The sequence below is a fragment of the Aythya marila genome (assembly GCF_965140915.1).
Source record: "Aythya marila genome assembly, chromosome: 18".
Taxonomy (NCBI): domain Eukaryota; kingdom Metazoa; phylum Chordata; class Aves; order Anseriformes; family Anatidae; genus Aythya; species Aythya marila.
The window spans coordinates 8,827,656-8,844,175 of record NC_139059.1 but is presented as its reverse complement, the minus strand read 5'-3'; the positions used below and the strand labels follow the sequence as shown (position 1 = coordinate 8,844,175).

General features: G+C 43.2%; 1 protein-coding gene across 4 annotated transcripts in view; it reads left to right on the top strand.

The window, feature by feature from the left end:
- The window catches only part of UNK (unk zinc finger), a 42,012-nt gene that overhangs the window by 12,959 nt on the left and 12,533 nt on the right, over positions 1-16,520 (top strand). For 3 of the 4 annotated variants that reach the window (XM_082774900.1, XM_082774899.1, XM_082774897.1), the window contains exons 2-10: positions 4,415-4,624; positions 6,232-6,408; positions 6,839-6,969; positions 7,093-7,228; positions 8,809-8,926; positions 9,647-9,731; positions 11,580-11,722; positions 12,995-13,042; positions 13,926-14,126. In XM_082774900.1, the coding sequence (XP_082631026.1) occupies positions 4,415-4,624; positions 6,232-6,408; positions 6,839-6,969; positions 7,093-7,228; positions 8,809-8,926; positions 9,647-9,731; positions 11,580-11,722; positions 12,995-13,042; positions 13,926-14,126 (1,249 nt within the window). The remainder of the gene's footprint in view (positions 1-4,414; positions 4,625-6,231; positions 6,409-6,838; positions 6,970-7,092; positions 7,229-8,808; positions 8,927-9,646; positions 9,732-11,579; positions 11,723-12,994; positions 13,043-13,925; positions 14,127-16,520) is intronic. The other variant, XM_082774898.1, reaches the window with a different exon arrangement.

Below are 16,520 nucleotides of genomic sequence, written 5' to 3'. Positions count from 1 at the left end.
GCGTCACTGCGCGTCTTCCAGTGATTTCAGGGAGCTTTGGGAAAGGCTTTTAATGAGGAATTTAGAGCTCAGCTGTCTTCGTGCATTACCAGCACATTTTCCTGAATTGAGCTCACGCCAGTGCATGCGTGACTTTTATCAAGTTTGGCAGGAAGTCTGCGGCCCTGGAACATGTTATGGATGCAGGTATCCTGCACGCCGCGCTGCTTGAGCACGCCGGCTGCTCGCACAGCCAAACCAGCAAAGCTGCAGCAAGCCGAGCGATCTCTGCAGCAGCAGGCGAGGAATGCGACCAGGACAAGGCTGCAGTTATTGAGTTTGCAAATGAAGCTTCTCGGTTAGTTTCTTCTTGTGTTTTTCTTCCCCTTTTTTAGGTTTGATTTTTTTGTTGTTGGTGGTGGTGACATTTGGAAGTGCAATTTTGCATCTCCCCCCTACCCTGTCTTTCCGCCTGCAGCTCCCGAAGCAGGTTGCAGCTCGATCCCCCCCAGGGCAGAGGGGGAACTGGCTGCAGTTGCTGGCTGCAGATGCAAACACTTGCTGAGCTGCTGCTAGCAGTTACAGGCAGTTGGCAGTTCCCCCGCTAGCATAAACTCTGGCGGTGAGTTATTACTGCCCCTTCCCACTTCCCAGCCTGCAGGAAGTGGGATTTCAGCAAAGTAAAACTCTTGGTGTGTTGTCCCCCTGCGCCAGGACTTTGCAGCTCCTTTTATTCTCCAGGAGTTCCCAAAGCTAGTTGGGAAAAGTCATCTTTCCCATCGTCTTCCTAGTGAAAGAAGCTTTCGTTTCTAGTAGCGGCTGTCCCGCTCAGCAGCAAGTTCAGTTTAGCCTGGTGACAGGCATTGTTCTGGCCGGTATTGTCTTATTTGTTTAGATAAATTGCATTTGTCTTTGGTAGGAATTGTAAATGATAAGGTTTCCTCCAGGAACCTGGGTGTTGCTGTTGACTTAATGTCGTATCACGAGAAGATCATGCTATGTGCTTTCTGCTTCTTAAAAAATTGAGCTTGAAAATATTAAATAAAGCACTTTCTCTTGTGTTATATGTGTGTTAAGTAGATGAATGCAAAACTGATCAGTTTCAAGTCTTTTTTTTTTTTTTTTTTCTAACAAATGTAGAAATAACTCCTATGTGAAGCAGGGTACTAATTTGTCTGCCCCTCGTGTAGAGTTTCCTGAGCTCTTCAGAGAGTTGAGAAATGTGAGTTATCATTGCTAGATTTCCTCTTCCTGTAAAGGCATGGCATTTGGCTGACATGCTGTGAAATATGTATCAGTTATCAGCATGTTTTCAGTTTGAAGGGTCGTTCAAAAATTCCTTTTCCCAAGTCCACTGGGAAAGTATTTGCGGAGACCGTGCATGCCAGGAGGATCTGTCACGACAGTGTGTTCTGCTTAGAGCCTTTGCCGAGAGACTATTGAAATATTAATAGCATTCTGCTTAGTGAGCAATCACATTGCAGTCGTACAGTCCGTATATCCTTTCCCTGTTCCCAAAACACATGTGGTTTGGATGTCTCTCATATATTTTAATACAAAGTGGCTGGTTGAGTGGCCCGTGTTCCCCCAAAGGAGCCAAAACTCAATTCATAAATCAAGAAAATAGAGGCCTATAAGGCAATTTACCATTCAGGCTATTGTGGAGGAGGGTGAGTTAAAATGTTACAGTGGGCTGAAAAAAAAAAGAACCCAAAGCAGTGATTGAAAGGTTTGAAATGACCGAGTTAATGTGACAACTCTGGTTTTCCTCTGTTGGGCTTGATGGCAAAGGTGATGGTGCGCAGTTAATGTGTTGCTGCCGAGCTCGGTGATACCTGTTTGCGGGGCTCGCTTTGAAATGAAGAGTGAGAGATCATTTATTTAATAGACAGCATCAAAGCATGAGTTTCTGATGAAGCGAGTTAGGTGTTAAACACTTCTCAGGTGAACCATTTACTTATGTAATTATCTCTCATTTACATTATAATAAATGTTTCTCCAGGGAGTTTAGCCAATCATGAAATGCAATTAATTTTCAAATGCTCTTCAGCAACAATTGACACTCCAGGGACCGAACTCCCTCGGCTGTGTGTACGTTTTTAAACTCTCCAGTTAAAGCGAAGCCATTTCAGCTTGTTGATCGTATATTTTTAGGCTTTCTTTTTTTTTTTTTTTTTTTTTTTTTTTTTTTCAATGCCGTGTTTCATACATGCCTTTCACTAGAGGACTGGACTGGAGTGCTGGGCTTGATGCCTGGGTGGTTTAGGTCTGATATCTCCCCTCAGGTCTCAGAGCACTGGTGAGGTTCATGATGCTGGTCCTCAAATTAAGCCTGGACTCTTCACTCACTTTGGTGAAGATGAATGCTCTTTTGGTTTCCGTCGCTGGCTCTGAATGCTGTATGACACTGGCTGGGGCACGCAGCCCCTGTTTTGCTGTTCTCTGCATGTAAAACAGCAGCAGCATGAAAATAAAACCTCCCCTCTCAGGTGTATGTGGAGACGTCTGGGTGGAAGGGCCTGGCTGGTGACCAGGCCGTATCCCGCAGCGCAGTCAGCTCATGCTGCTTAAGTTTGCTTAATTCACTTTCTAACCTAAGTGTTGTTACAGTCACTTCTCTCCTAAGTCTTATTAGCGCACTGATAAGATAAAATAATCTGGAGAATTCCTTCTACACCTGTACTTGGTCCAACGGCTTGGAAAGCTGTCCAAGCATGGATTAATTCTCTCACAACATTCCCTTTTCAGATGAACTGCTGTGCTTGGAGTGGGGACCTCCATTTGAAGGGAGCCGGCTTTTTAAAAGCCAAAAGGAACAAAGCGATGTTGTTAGCCCTCGTCTGCTCCAAACGGACCTGTTTCTGCATGCTGCCTCCACATTTTCTGGCATTAAGCATTAGGCCCCAGTGCGGATATTGGGGATGGGTGGGCTCAGGGTGCGAAGGACACACGGCCTTCACAGATCCAGGGCGAAGGCACATCCCACATCTCTGGAGGCTAAAGAGGAGGAGCTTTTATCCTTTCACACGGGCAAAATCCCATGTAGGAAAGCTCTCACCACTGCTAGTCTCTCCTCAGAGCGAACAAATAAAATCACTTTTGTTGGATACATCTGTTTTCCTGAGGCTTTCTTGTCAGCCTGGGGTGAGGAGGAAAGGATACTTCATTTACAGCTGTTGCTCTCTGACTGAGTTCAGTGCAATATCTGTAAATACATCTTTAGGCATCAGGCACATTTCCATTTATTTAGAAGTGTGATAGATTGTATGGTATGGGAATGAATACCTCATAAATTCCTGTACTCCATTGTTTTGCCTTTATGTACACACACAGCTCAAAATGAGTCCGCATCTGCTGTTAGACCACCCTGCTGCTTCCAGCAGAATGCCAGCGTTTATCTGACGGTCAGATTTTGTTCCTCCCTGCTTTAAACCTCTAAACATAAGAGACCAGAGCGTGACCTGTTGTGGGAGGCAGTTACCCCCGGTCTGCTGGGGGCCTTCTGTGGTGTTCTTGGAGCCTCACCCCATGGGGTTTGGGTCCGAGTTCCTTGAGCTGTTGGTGTGTTCTCTCAAAATACCTGGGGGGGGTCCCTGGGGGGTTTCGGGCAGCATGGGGTTGGTAAGCACCTCCACACAGATCACAGTCAGTCAGATCATCGTGTTGATCTAAACCATTTTGTAATCCTCTACAATCTGGGTTTAGAGACTGTCATTAGTGTCACAAATAAAAGCTTGTGACTTCTTTAGTTCTCGGGATAAAAGAAGGCACGTACTTTCAGAGAATTACACATGAAAGTAAAGCACGTAAGCATCCAGGAGTTGAGGATGGTTATGCTGCTTTTCAAGAGTGAGTCCCGAATTCACAAGATTGCAGGAGAGAAATGGATTGATTTTATATTTGCAGCTGACATGTGCCTGAAGGAGAAACAGAGAGAAACTAGGAGGAAAAGGGGTGGAAAAGTTGTTGTTGTTGTTTTCTTTAAATCTTTTTCTCTCAGTAACTTGAAAGAAGTCTATTTTATTGATTTATTTTTTTTTAAACTGACCTCTGAGGGAAAACCCTTTTTGCCCACATCTCAGATTTAGAGATAGAAACGGTTGGAAAGGTACTTCAGAGTTGTCTTTTCTCACAAACTGTTTTCTAAGATTGTGAAAAGCCTCTTTGCAATGATACCGGAAGACACAAAGCAGTTTCAGCTACTTTTAGCTTTCCAGTTTGTGTTAACCAACCTGGTAACTGATACCTGCCCCTTACGGACAACCAGCAGCTCCCAGCCTGCAGTGCTGAGAGGAAAATCCAGGCATGGTGTGGGAAGGACAGCCTGCACCTCTGGGACAGATGCTCTGGTTTGGCACAGGCTCTGTGGGGAAATCGGTTATCTCCAACCACCATCCCAGTCCTAAAATTCTGCTTTTTGGGCTTCTGTCTGCAGTTACCTGAAGGAGTTCCGCACGGAGCAGTGCCCTCTCTTCGTGCAGCACAAGTGCACTCAGCACCGGCCCTACACTTGCTTCCACTGGCACTTTGTCAACCAGCGTCGTCGCAGATCTATCCGCCGCCGGGATGGTACATTTAACTACAGCCCTGACATTTACTGTACCAAGTATGACGAGACCACAGGAATCTGCCCAGAAGGAGATGAGTGAGTAAAGACTGCACCCTGCTTTTCAGGCATTAGGCTTTTGGGATGGGTCCAGTGATGATTCCAGCCAGGTCTTGTAGAGATGAGGCAAGTCAGCAGCAAAGCAGTTGTGTAGCATATGTAACATGAGAACAGATGTAAAAACTGTAGTAGCAATCCCTGTACTCCAGGCCTGCTGCAGAGATGATACCACAGTTGATGGGAATTCAGCTTTCATGTATTTTTAGCAAAGCTGGTGTGAAAAAGAGCTAGCTGACAAATGGACTTAAAGAGATTCTTCCTCTAAGTCCCTAATTGTCAAATTATAGCTTTTGCTCAGTAGTTTTATAGCTCAGTTTTTAACAGATTGCTGAAAGAGTAGGAATTTTGTCCTCAATCTGTCCCTGAATTATCCATACCCAGCTTTTTGAATCATACTAATTTCTTGCCAGTTTGTTTTGTCTTCGTGATCTTTTAAGAAGCCAGTAGGGATAGGTCAGGTATCTGGAATAAGGCAACAGGAGGAAGAGTTTGTTTTGTTGGGTTTTCCCTCCTTGTGACTGTGGTAAGTTTAAGTGAGAGATGCAAGTGTTTCTGCTGTGTATGTGGCAGGTTCCTGCAGTTAATGGGTTAACACAGCAATATGACTTCACCCACGTGACAGATATGGAAGAATAAATAGTGTAGCCAAACCATGGTCAAATATAGAGAGTGTTTTATATAGAGATGCTATAGAAAGATGGAATTTCAGTTCCCTTTCTTTGTGCCAGTATAAACACACATAGAAAAATGCTATTTTATTGGGAAAACAATATTTTTTTGCCCAATTAAGTAAAGATCTTGTGGCTGCAGCAGAATGGACTAAATCCCTAGCCTGAGGCCTCTGTTTCAATACTTTTCTTCCTTCTTGTAAGAGAACTGGAAGGGATTGGAAAAATAAGATATTTGGGGCCTTTGGCTTTTAGATCACTGTCTCATATCTGGCTCAAATTCAACAAATGAAAACTGCTGCTATCTCAAAATCCTGCTGATTTGTATTTTTAGCTAAACACTGCAACGCATAAACTTCACCGATTCTATCACGTTCTTTTTATATTTCCTGGTGTAGATTATTCTTTTTCTGCCTAAGAGAGGAAACAAAACATCAATTAAAATGTTAGAGTTGTAATTCTCCTTTCTGGTCCTGTGCTCTGCATAAAGGATGCATCTGGCTATAGATAGACTGTCGCAGCCCTGTAGGAGGAAAGGCTGTTACCAGCAGGAAACAGTAACAGCACGAAGTCTAGATGGGGAAATGGTTTGTGCCATGTGATGTCCCTTCAATCATGGCTAGTATATCAGAATGCCTCGACAGTGTCCTTGCTCTTTTCCAGATCCCTGGCAGTCAGTAGAGTAGAATAATAAGCTGCTGCTGGCTTAATAATTCAGTTGTCTGTTTTGGAGGAAAACTACTAAATACTGTGCAGTGACAGGTTTAAGGGTTCTTTGTAATGTTGGAAGGCACAATAGAAGAAGGAGAGTTAGCAAAAGCGTTGCCAACAGCATCCTATGTTGGCAATGTGTCTCCTGATAGTGTTGAGTCTGTGTGACTAAACTGTGGCGGTTCTTCCCCTTCTTCTGTACCTCAGATGCCCCTTCTTGCACAGAACTACTGGAGACACAGAGAGGAGGTATCACTTGCGCTACTACAAAACTGGAATCTGCATCCATGAGACAGACTCCAAGGGAAACTGCACAAAGAACGGAGTCCACTGTGCTTTTGCTCACGGGCCCCATGATCTGCGCTCTCCAGTGTATGACATCAGGTTAGTAGGGCTTGGGGTTCTGTATGAAAAGGGTCATTTCTGGGACCATACTGCTTCAGAGTGAAATGCTTGGTGTTGGAGTGATGATGATGTATCCTTTCCTAATAAGGCAGATCTACAAAATCTCCAGGGAGGATACTTAAAACGGGGCAGGGAGGGAGCACACTTTAAGCTAGTTGTGATGTGGGAACTGGTAGGGGCGTCAAAATAGTGCATCCGGAATTGTTAGAGGATGAAGAGCAGGCATTGCAGTTACTGTTTGACTAAGGATGTTCTGACAAAAAAAAAAAAAAAAAAAAAAAAAAAAAGAAAGTATGAATGAAATGTACCCACTTAAGAATTGTTGCATGGTATGTCACAGTTTTTACAAGCATTTATCTGTCTCCACCTGCTCAATCTGTCTGTTGTTCACTTGATTTTGTCCACCAAGGGAGCTTCAGGCCATGGAAGCTTTGCAGAATGGTCAGACTACATCAGAAGGTGGCATAGAGGGTCAGTCTGCAGTTGCTGCTAGCCATGCTATGATAGAAAAAATACTCAGCGAGGAACCAAGGTGGCAAGGTGAGTGTCAATTAAGCTCTGCAGGACTGGGAAGGTCTGGTGCTTGTGGAGTGCATGCTCCTGTTAAAAACCTTTGTGTAATAAATAGAGATCATGGTAACTAACTGGTTGTGTCTCTTGCAGATACAACGTATGTGTTGGGAAATTACAAGACAGAGCAATGTAAGAAACCCCCCCGCCTCTGTCGCCAGGGTTATGCCTGTCCCTACTACCACAATAGCAAAGACAGAAGAAGAAGCCCAAGAAAACACAAATACAGGTAATCCTGCGCCTGGATCTTCTGTTTCCCAGCTGAGTTGAGTGGTGAGGTGTATTAGAAGCCTGTAAGGAGGAAGGATTTAAGATTTTCTCTGCTAGATAGTTTTTTAGTGTGCCTCTAAGGCCTTTACTGACAGATATGATGGACTGTTATTTCCATCGAGGAGATGGGGTAACAAATAAACAGGGAGCTCTGCTTTATAGAGGAACCAGCGTCTCTAATAAATAACTGTTGCTAAATAGTGTTACAACTGGTTTTATGGTGAACAGGATCTGTGCCTGTCTTCCCCTTCTCAAATAAACTCTCGCTTTAAAAAGCAGTGCAAGAAAAAAAAAATCCCCATCTAGAAAAAACTCTCACAGCAGTGTTTTCATGGGTAAGGGATTCAGAATCACCAGGCTGCTTGTTGTATGTGCCCGGTGATGGGGATCGTGAGGCACAGTGTGACCTGTACTGTAGCTGGACATGCATTCCTAACCGACTGCTAAAGACTGCTATTGAGGCACCAGGGTGTTCTCCTCGCTCAGCTGTCCCTGGATTTTTCGGCATGCTGCGTCTCCCTGAACGAGTTTTATCCAAGTTATAGGCCCTCATTTCCTCTAACACAACAGAGCTTTTGTTGTGATCTCAGTGGGGTTTTTCCTTAGTTCCCTTTTGAAAAACATAAGAGCAGACCAGAAAGCCAGGAGAGAAAATACAGTGGATGTTCTCACTTCCCTTCCCCGCCCCCAGCATTCACAGAAATTTTTGAATCGATACTGAAGTTCTGTATTTAAAAAAAAAAACAAAAAAAATCCAAGGAATATTAATCCCAACCCCTTCAGGAGAAACAGGAACACTAAGTCAGTCTTCAGGCAGCGGCCACGTGCTTTCTGCCCCTGTCTGGGTACTTTGGGGAAGGGAAAAGGTGAAAGCTTCTCTGCTCCTGATCCCTTCTTGCTTCTGTGTTGCTTCCCCACCCCCAGCTGATGTGGCTGCCTCTTCTGTGCAGGCATCTGCTGCTGCTGCTGTCTGCTTCCCTCTGCTGTTGTTTTGGGGAATGGATAAGAGCATAAAGAGCAGAGGAAGGAGGTCACAGCAAACATTCAAACTTGGGAAACGGAAGTGTTCCCAGCTGGGAGAAAGAAAATGGGCTTGCCTTTTCCCCAGTGACCTGACTCTGCCTCTGTCCCACATGGCCACACTACAACCCTGGAAACATACCACTGCAAGGGTATTATGTGTTGTAGGATTAGCCAATTAACTTGTTAGCTTTCTATGAATGTACAGTTCCAAAAGAGAAACCAGACCTTTCATCTCTGACACTAATCACATCAGCTGCTAATATTGCTGAGTTACGTTGGTTCAGGTTGGATTAGGTTTCAGACAGAGAGCTAAGCCATGCTGCTTCCATTGGGAAACTGGGAGAGGGGGAGGAAGAAGCAATAGCAGCACTGTGGGGGCTGAGGAAGCAGCAGTCAGCCAAAGGGATTGTACAGCTGGGAAGGGGGGGGCAGCTGCGCCTGGTTCCCAACTGAAGAAGCAAAGCTCAAAACACATTTGTGCATCTGCTGCAGTCTGCTGCTCCCTTATTTCCACAGATCTTCACCGTGTCCCAGTGTGAAACATGGAGATGAGTGGGGAGATCCTACCAAGTGTGAAAATGGAGACTCGTGCCAATACTGCCACACTCGCACAGAGCAGCAGTTCCATCCAGAGGTACAGTAACCTGCTCTGACAGTTCGGTAGCTGACTAGAAAAGCAAATGAATTCCTGGTTTATGTGATACATTCATGTGCCAGCTGGGAGAGTCTGTGTGCTGCTTGCGGCGTGGTCCTGGGATACAGAGGGTATAAATACCCACAGATTGGTGCTACAAGCTGCCAAACTCTTAGATTGAACATGTGCAGAGCATTCCTGTATCCTTGCAGAAAGTGTAATTAAGACTTTGGCCTAGTCTGCTTCATGTTACAGTGCTGAAAATCTTTGTTGGGCCTGTATCAGCAAAGTAGCCATTGTCACTGCCTGTCGAACTGGGCTGGAAGGGAAATAATCAATTTCCTACAAACGTTGTCAACAGTTTGTCATTTTCCTTCCTTACATGGCTGTAGCTTTCTGGGCTGTTACCTACCAACTATTTCCTACCCTTTAGCACTTTTATCATCCATGGAGCTCCCAGTGAGACTGAGGGAGTTGATGGCAAACTGGTAACCTTTGGGAGCTGACTGTGATGGGGGTGTTCTTTGTGTGAGCTTAACTGTAATGGGCATATTCTGGGGTTTCTGTAGCTGTAGTGGGTCACCCTGAAACCTGCTGGCCTTTTTGCCTTTTATCTGTGTTTCTGTCTTATCATTGAGTCGCTTTATAGTACTTTTGTACCTGGGCTGCCAGTCACTGTTTTTCCTGTTCATGTCTGGTTATTTTTTTTCCCATCCTTAGATCTACAAATCCACCAAGTGCAATGATATGCAGCAGTCTGGCAGCTGTCCCCGAGGACCCTTCTGTGCCTTTGCACATGTAGAACGTACGTGGGCTGCTTCTCTCATCTTTCATGGATGTTTGAAATTGAAGCTATGGAGAGCGTCTGGCCAGAACAGATAGCTTAAAATAGCTTAAAATATAGGGCCACAAAGAGCTTCTGTGAAAGAGTTTCAGAAACAAAGTATTAACTTCGATAATTTCTGTAAAACTGTGCTAGTGAGAGGTGTTAACAGAGCTGAAGGCAGTAGGTAGTCCCATTGCACTGTCCCTCGAAGCATTTTTCCCTCTGTCTTTCACTTGCTCAGTTCTCCATATGTCGAGTTAGGAGAACGAACAGAGTGAGAGCTGCTTGTCTTCTGTACGTAGATGAACAGTTCATAGCTAAGTTGCAAACTGGTTTAATTTTTAAAAGCTGATGATAAAATTGCAGGTTATAGATAACATATTGATCTGTTCTACAAATTAAATAACATTTTACTATTTATATTTTGCATAAAGTTTAAACCTTCAGGTTGGTGAAGAAAAATATGCGGCTTTTGGTCCACTGTTCCTCAAATCTGCTTTTCTTACTAGCTCCTTGATTTATAGAGCATTATTTTAATCCATTCATAAGTAATGGTTACCTCCCAAGTCCTATGGCTCATACTTTGGCACTCCAGTCTCATTGTTGAATTTGCAGTAATTAGAGCAGGTTACATGTAAGTCAGTAGATTGGCTCTGATACTGCGTTGCTTCATGGCCTTGAGCACATCTCTTTGTTATTTGATTATCCTCTGTGAATGGTGGAATTAGTAATTGCTGCCTTTGTCAAAGAACGGTGAGAGTACATTCCCTACAGTTTACAGAGCTCCTTTATAGGAAGCCTGGTAGACAAGCAGTAATTACAGCAAAGGCTCTGGGCTATAGTGGCCCAAAACACAATAATGCAACTGCACAGTTTGATGCTGCAAGCTCAAGAGAGAATGAAATCTTGATAGACAAACAGCGTTTTGCAAAGTCCCTCGTCTATAACACAGTATTTCTGTTTAGGAGACGCCGTATTCATAACAAGGTAACTGTACTGGATACTATGAAAAAGCCAGAATAACATTCTGTGGCTAGCTAGGTCACTCAGTCCTGGTTATTTCTTGTGCAATCTAATGGAATTGTGTATATATAGATAGATAGATATGTATATATTTAAGTCCTTTTTTTTTTTTATTAAGGTGAGCACTGAGGACCTAATTAACTTGAAATAACACGAGTACATTTGTTGTACATGCTCTTAGCATGAGTTTTGCTGATTATTAACAAGAAACGTGTAGAAATCAGTATGTTAAAGGTATTGCAAGTATGGTGCCTGTCGTGTAGATTTTGTAAAGATGCTGAGCTGTATTACATGGAAAGACTACAAGTCTGCAGCATCTCTACTCCACCGTCCAAGTCAATGACACTTTCTTTTTGTGTGGTTGACAGCTGTACGCCTTTCTATGTATGTTACTTTCTTTTGGTAATGGTTTCTACTGAGAGCAGATGGGAACTTATCTCCCTCGGCTAATTATAACGCACCCATCAACTTTGTGCCTAGCAAAGAAGGAAGCCCTGCTTAGTTCAAGACAGCTGAATGAATAACACACAATTCATGCGAGGAAGATAATTTTGGAGCAGTGTTAACAGACTAATGAGCAGCACAGTGTACAAGTGGTGACAGTAATAACACAAGGAATATTAGATTAAAAAGTAGCTATTTGCCAGATAAGGTTGCTCCTTGCTTTTGTGCTGCTTATAAGTAGGTGTTTGTGGAATATTTCTTCTCTCAATCATATCTAACTATTCTTGTTCATAAACATCTTGTGGCCCATTGCAATTGTACAGCTTTGAGTAATGCTCCATGTGCTTGTATTTCTTCCAGAGCCTCCTCTCAATGAAGATTTACAGCAATCCTCGGCTGTGTCTAGCCCTACCCAGACAGGCCCTGTGATGTATATGCCATCAGCAGCTGGTGATTCTGTTCCAGTCAGCCCTTCCAGCCCACATGCTCCGGACCTTAGCAATGTATGTAGCCCTGTGAGGAGGCCTTGTATGTGCTTTCTAAATCTGGATTTCTCTGAGTTGCTGTTCCTCCTTCTCTTAAAGTATCCAGAGACACAAAGGATATGACGTTCTTCTTTTAGATACCAGCTCCATGCTTTGTAGAGGGATCTCTTTGTTTGGCACACACAGTTCAGTGGTTTTAGCATCGTCATTTCACCTATAAAATTTCTAAGCCTTCCTTTCTGCACAAAGCTTGTTGATGTACTTTCAGGAAAGTGCAGTAACCCTGTACATGCAGTCCAGTGCCTTCATGTCTGGAGGTGCATATCAGGCTCAGTTTCCCAAGTACTCCTTAAAGGCTGTGAGCCAACACAATCTAAAGTACATAACTACAATCGAGTTTGTTTACATACGTAAACACAGAGGCTTAGCCTGCGCATGTTGTGTGTTTCATTATAGGATATCCTTGTTTCCCTCCCTCTCTTCCTTCTGGATATAGCTGAACACTGCAATATGTTTAAATAAGGCCCCAGAGTATTGGTAGTACTTCTGGTTGTACACACAAGAATGAAGATCTTCAAATGCTGAATGGAAACACACAGAAAGATGATAAGCGTATGGAATGCTAGACCACTTAATTTTTTTTAGTTCTTGAAGTCTTTCCTGTTTGCACTACTGTTGATAAAGTGTATAACCTTTTCAAAGGGTTGGTCAAGGTTTTGAGAAAGTAAAATAGCGTGAGTTTAACTGGCTTCAAACTGGTCAGGAAGAAGTGAACTCATTTAGGACCTCTGTTTTATCCTATTTGAAAAGAGAAACTGGTAGTTTGATTTTTCCTAGTGCCAAAGCCAACCAACAGTTCATAGTTCTGCTGAATTTGATTGCAACTAGAATTCCAAAGAGATCTTGGAAAGACTGAACATAGTATTTTCTCTTGGTAAATAACACTGTAGAAAGAAGTAAAAAACAGAAGCCCTTTATCCTACAAGTATATCACCCAAATGCTCTACTGCAACAAAATTAACGATCTCTTCCACTTAATAGCCCATTTAGGTCTTTTTCTATCTCAAGCTTTTTATTCTTTTAAACAGTCTCTTTACTAATCTTTGGATGCAAGCCACAAGGCAACACATGTCTTTCTGTGACTTCATCACTCCACAGGGCATCTGCATGTAGCTTGCAAACAAATATGGCTTTGCTGGTGATCATTTTACATGATGAATTAATCAAAGAAAAAGGTCCCTCTAGCAGCCAGCCTCACGTGGCGTGTTCTGTTTTGTATTTGTACTGTAGGTGTGGAGTAAAGCAGGAACTCTGCCAACTAGCCCCACCTCCACCACAGTGAGTAGTAACTTTGCGACTGTAGGGAAGCACGGACAGCAGAATGTATAAAAACTAAATCAAAACATTGTAGGATGTTCCCTCTTCCTAATGCAAACCCAAACTGTGCCACGTTTGAATCTGTGGTATCAGTAATTGTCTAAATGTTGTTTGAAACACAGCCATGCTTGCCAGTGCAGGCAAATAACTGATAATAATCCCAGAGAAATGGGATGTCTGCACTCATCCACATAGGCTCTTTCTCTAAAACTCCTCTTAATCTCCTTTGCTGCTGTCTGTGGCTTCATCTCCAGTGCAAAACTAGACTTGTTGCATGTGGTTGTGATCCCTGATTACAGTCCAAAGAACAGAATTTGGAAATCCCTTTTTTAATGCAGCTGTTGATACTTGAGTAGTGTCTGCATTAAAACTTCCAGATTTCCAACTGAAAAACAAAAAATGCAGCATTACATATAGCTTAAATATTCTTGGTTGTTCTGACTGCCATAATACCTTTCCAGGTTTCACACTACTCCTCAGAGCTCAGATAGGATCCATATCACACAACTGTCTAAGGAAAGTGAGGAGGGTTTTGGTCCGGTTTGGAAACTGCCACATCTAAGGCCTCAGAGTAAATGTTTTTAGAGCTGTAGGTTGGCTTTTATAAGATTGCACTCCAGTACAAAGTGTTGGCAATAAAACCATAATTGTGGGACTGTGTATATCCAGTATCTATGGGAGCTTTTCCCTGTTTTTTAGCTCCTGTTTACTGGAAGCCTGTATGCTTGTGTTGACTGTCAGTAAAATTGATGCCCACAAAGAAGTGATGGAGCTGTTCCCTGCGATGCTTTTCTTCTTCGACTTGGTGCTGCTGTACTTTTCTGACTCTTGTTCCTTCTATTAGATTCTTTGTAGGAACAGCAGTCTCGGAAGCCCATCTAATATATGTGGGTCTCCTCCTGGCGCAATTGGAAAGCCACACAGCTTGGAGAGCATTGGTTTTCCTCCAGATTCAGTAACGGCAGCCGGCAGCTACAAGAAAGCACCGGGGTTTGAGCGAGAAGATCAGGTGGGGGCCGAGTATTTGAAGAGTTTCAAATGCCAGGTTAGTAGGAAACGCTGGCTGGAAGAGTTGGGGGGATGAAGAAGATTGAGAAATTGCCTGGTTTAGATTGAATGTACTTTTAATTTTCAAGGAACAAAAGGAGAAAGCACTATTCTCAGTAGCAGTTCTCAGACCTGTGCTGTTGCTTTCAGTGTCTGTTCCAGTCTCTTCCATCTTACATCTGTTCCTGTCTGGTTAGCTGTCATCACGCACTCAGTTTGTAGAAGTTAAGCTGCAGCTTGTTTCCATAATCCGTGACGACTTCTGTCCTGTCTTGACCCTGGCAATCTTCCCACATATCACTTCTTGCTCCTTCTGTTTTCATATTTAAGCCCTTGCCAAGAGTTAGTTTCTTTTTTGCTATATTGTCTTACGGCAACTCATACTTCCTTCTCTGTTCTCACTCCGAACTCTAACCTTCATCTCCATAACTTGTTTTATCTTCTGTTTTCAGCATTCATTTCCCTGATGTGTCAAAAATGCCATGTTAGTTGTCTCTTGCTTCTATGGCTGTATTCTTGTGATCCTTGATGCTCTCTTTTCCTTGGCTTCTGTCATAAATTTAAATTCCTTGTTCTCATTTGAAGATCTCTTATCCAACCCACATCTCTAATGACATTCCCTCTTATCCCTTTTGGATTTCCCAGTCTTGCCTAGCTGCTTCCTTAGTTGTCTCCTTCTTGATGTCACGCCTTGTACAAACAGCTCCCTAAGCCCCAATCTCTTCCACGTCTTCTGCCATGTTAGCTTTTCCACAGACAACTTCTTTCTGTGAATTTCCTTTCTTGATGTTACAGTTAACTATTTTCTCTGCACCATCCAGTCCAAGTCAGCCGTGTCCAACCCAGAGGAGGGGTTAGCTACTTTTATGAAGAGCTGCCTGCAGAAATGTTTCCTACAAGCTAACTTAAAAAAAAAAAAGTCTATGTTTCTCGAAAACAGAGATAAGAAGAGATACTTTTCTCAGCCTGGCTTCACTTAAACTCTTGTCTGTAATATTGAGAAGCTAGTCTTAATAAGCTTATTGCTGTGTTAGTATTGCACTGCTGTGAGAAAACAGTGGAAATATCCTGTCCAAACAAGATCCTGCAGAAAGTAGTTGAATTTAGAAGCAGACTGTGGGTTTTCTTGTATTTATTTTTCCAACTTTGGGAAAATATGATCAATCTTTGCAGTAGGACCAGTCTCGAGGACTGCTTAGTTGAATTAAAATGATTTAGTGACACTTACAGATTAAGCTATATACATGTAGGCTTTCTTGTAAATGCTTCCATTGTTTGGCTTAAAGTGGCATGTGGCTTAGGAAATGGCAAATTGATGCAACGCATCTTTGGGGGTAAAGTGCAGAGCATGCTGTGATCCTGGCACTACTTGTGGGCACAACAGCTTGTAGCAGTTGTGCAGAAACAAAAGGAGAAACATGTGCTCGTTCTGTTGCCTCTGCTGCAAAGGAGGAGTGAACCCAAAGCTGAAGGACCGAGAGAACCCCTGTTTCCTGCCAGCAGAGGCAGGGTGCCAGGGAGGCCCAGCTTTGGAGAAAATGGGCAGCAAGCCTAAGCCAAGGAGAAAGAGGATGGAGCTTGAATGGAGCCTTTAAAAAGAGGGCCAGACGATGAGCATTTATGTCTGAGGTCCAGGCTGTGCTACAAAGATACTGTATTCAGGTAGCTTCTTATTCATGTGGCTTTAATTAAGTAAAAAACTGTGTTAAATGACTGGAATAAATGCCTGTTAACACAGAGACAGAAGTAATCACAGTTGCCTTATGCTGGGCTTCTAAAGACAAAATTAGGTGTCTCATAAGTGTCCCGATTTAATTTTGTTTCAATCTATAATTACTTTATCTTCTGTAATTCCCTTTGGCTGCAGTGGGCACCGGAGATCCTCGTGTATGCTGTAAATTAGGCCAGTAATTAGGCACTTAACTTTGTTCACTCATATTTGGAAATGTAAGAGACGCTCTGGCTCAGCCCTGCAGTCGGGTTGTAATTTTTTCCTTGGTCGTCTTAGTACAAATAACTTCTATCTTATTAGAATGAAAAATGTGTTAATAGATTCCACATCGCTTGTGGTAAGGCTGAGCCAGCACTTAGGGCTAAAAATATTTTTCCGAAGTCCCGAAAGATTTAGCAAGCTGGAAAATGCTGGCTGCGCTGGGAGGAGTTGTGTGTCACGACCAAGAGGTGTTTCTGTGTCCTGACACAGCGTCCAGCAGGCTTGTTCCGTACTGGTCATACAACATTCAGTTTCATTCATAATTTATGCCCTCTGTTTTTCTTTCCTGACTGCAACAACGTGAGCTGGAGAATTTCAGCGTGCCCTTTGAATTCCTGTGTTGATGTACGGCCCTTTTTTATGTTACAGCTAAAGGAGACTGGCTTAGTGGTCACAATT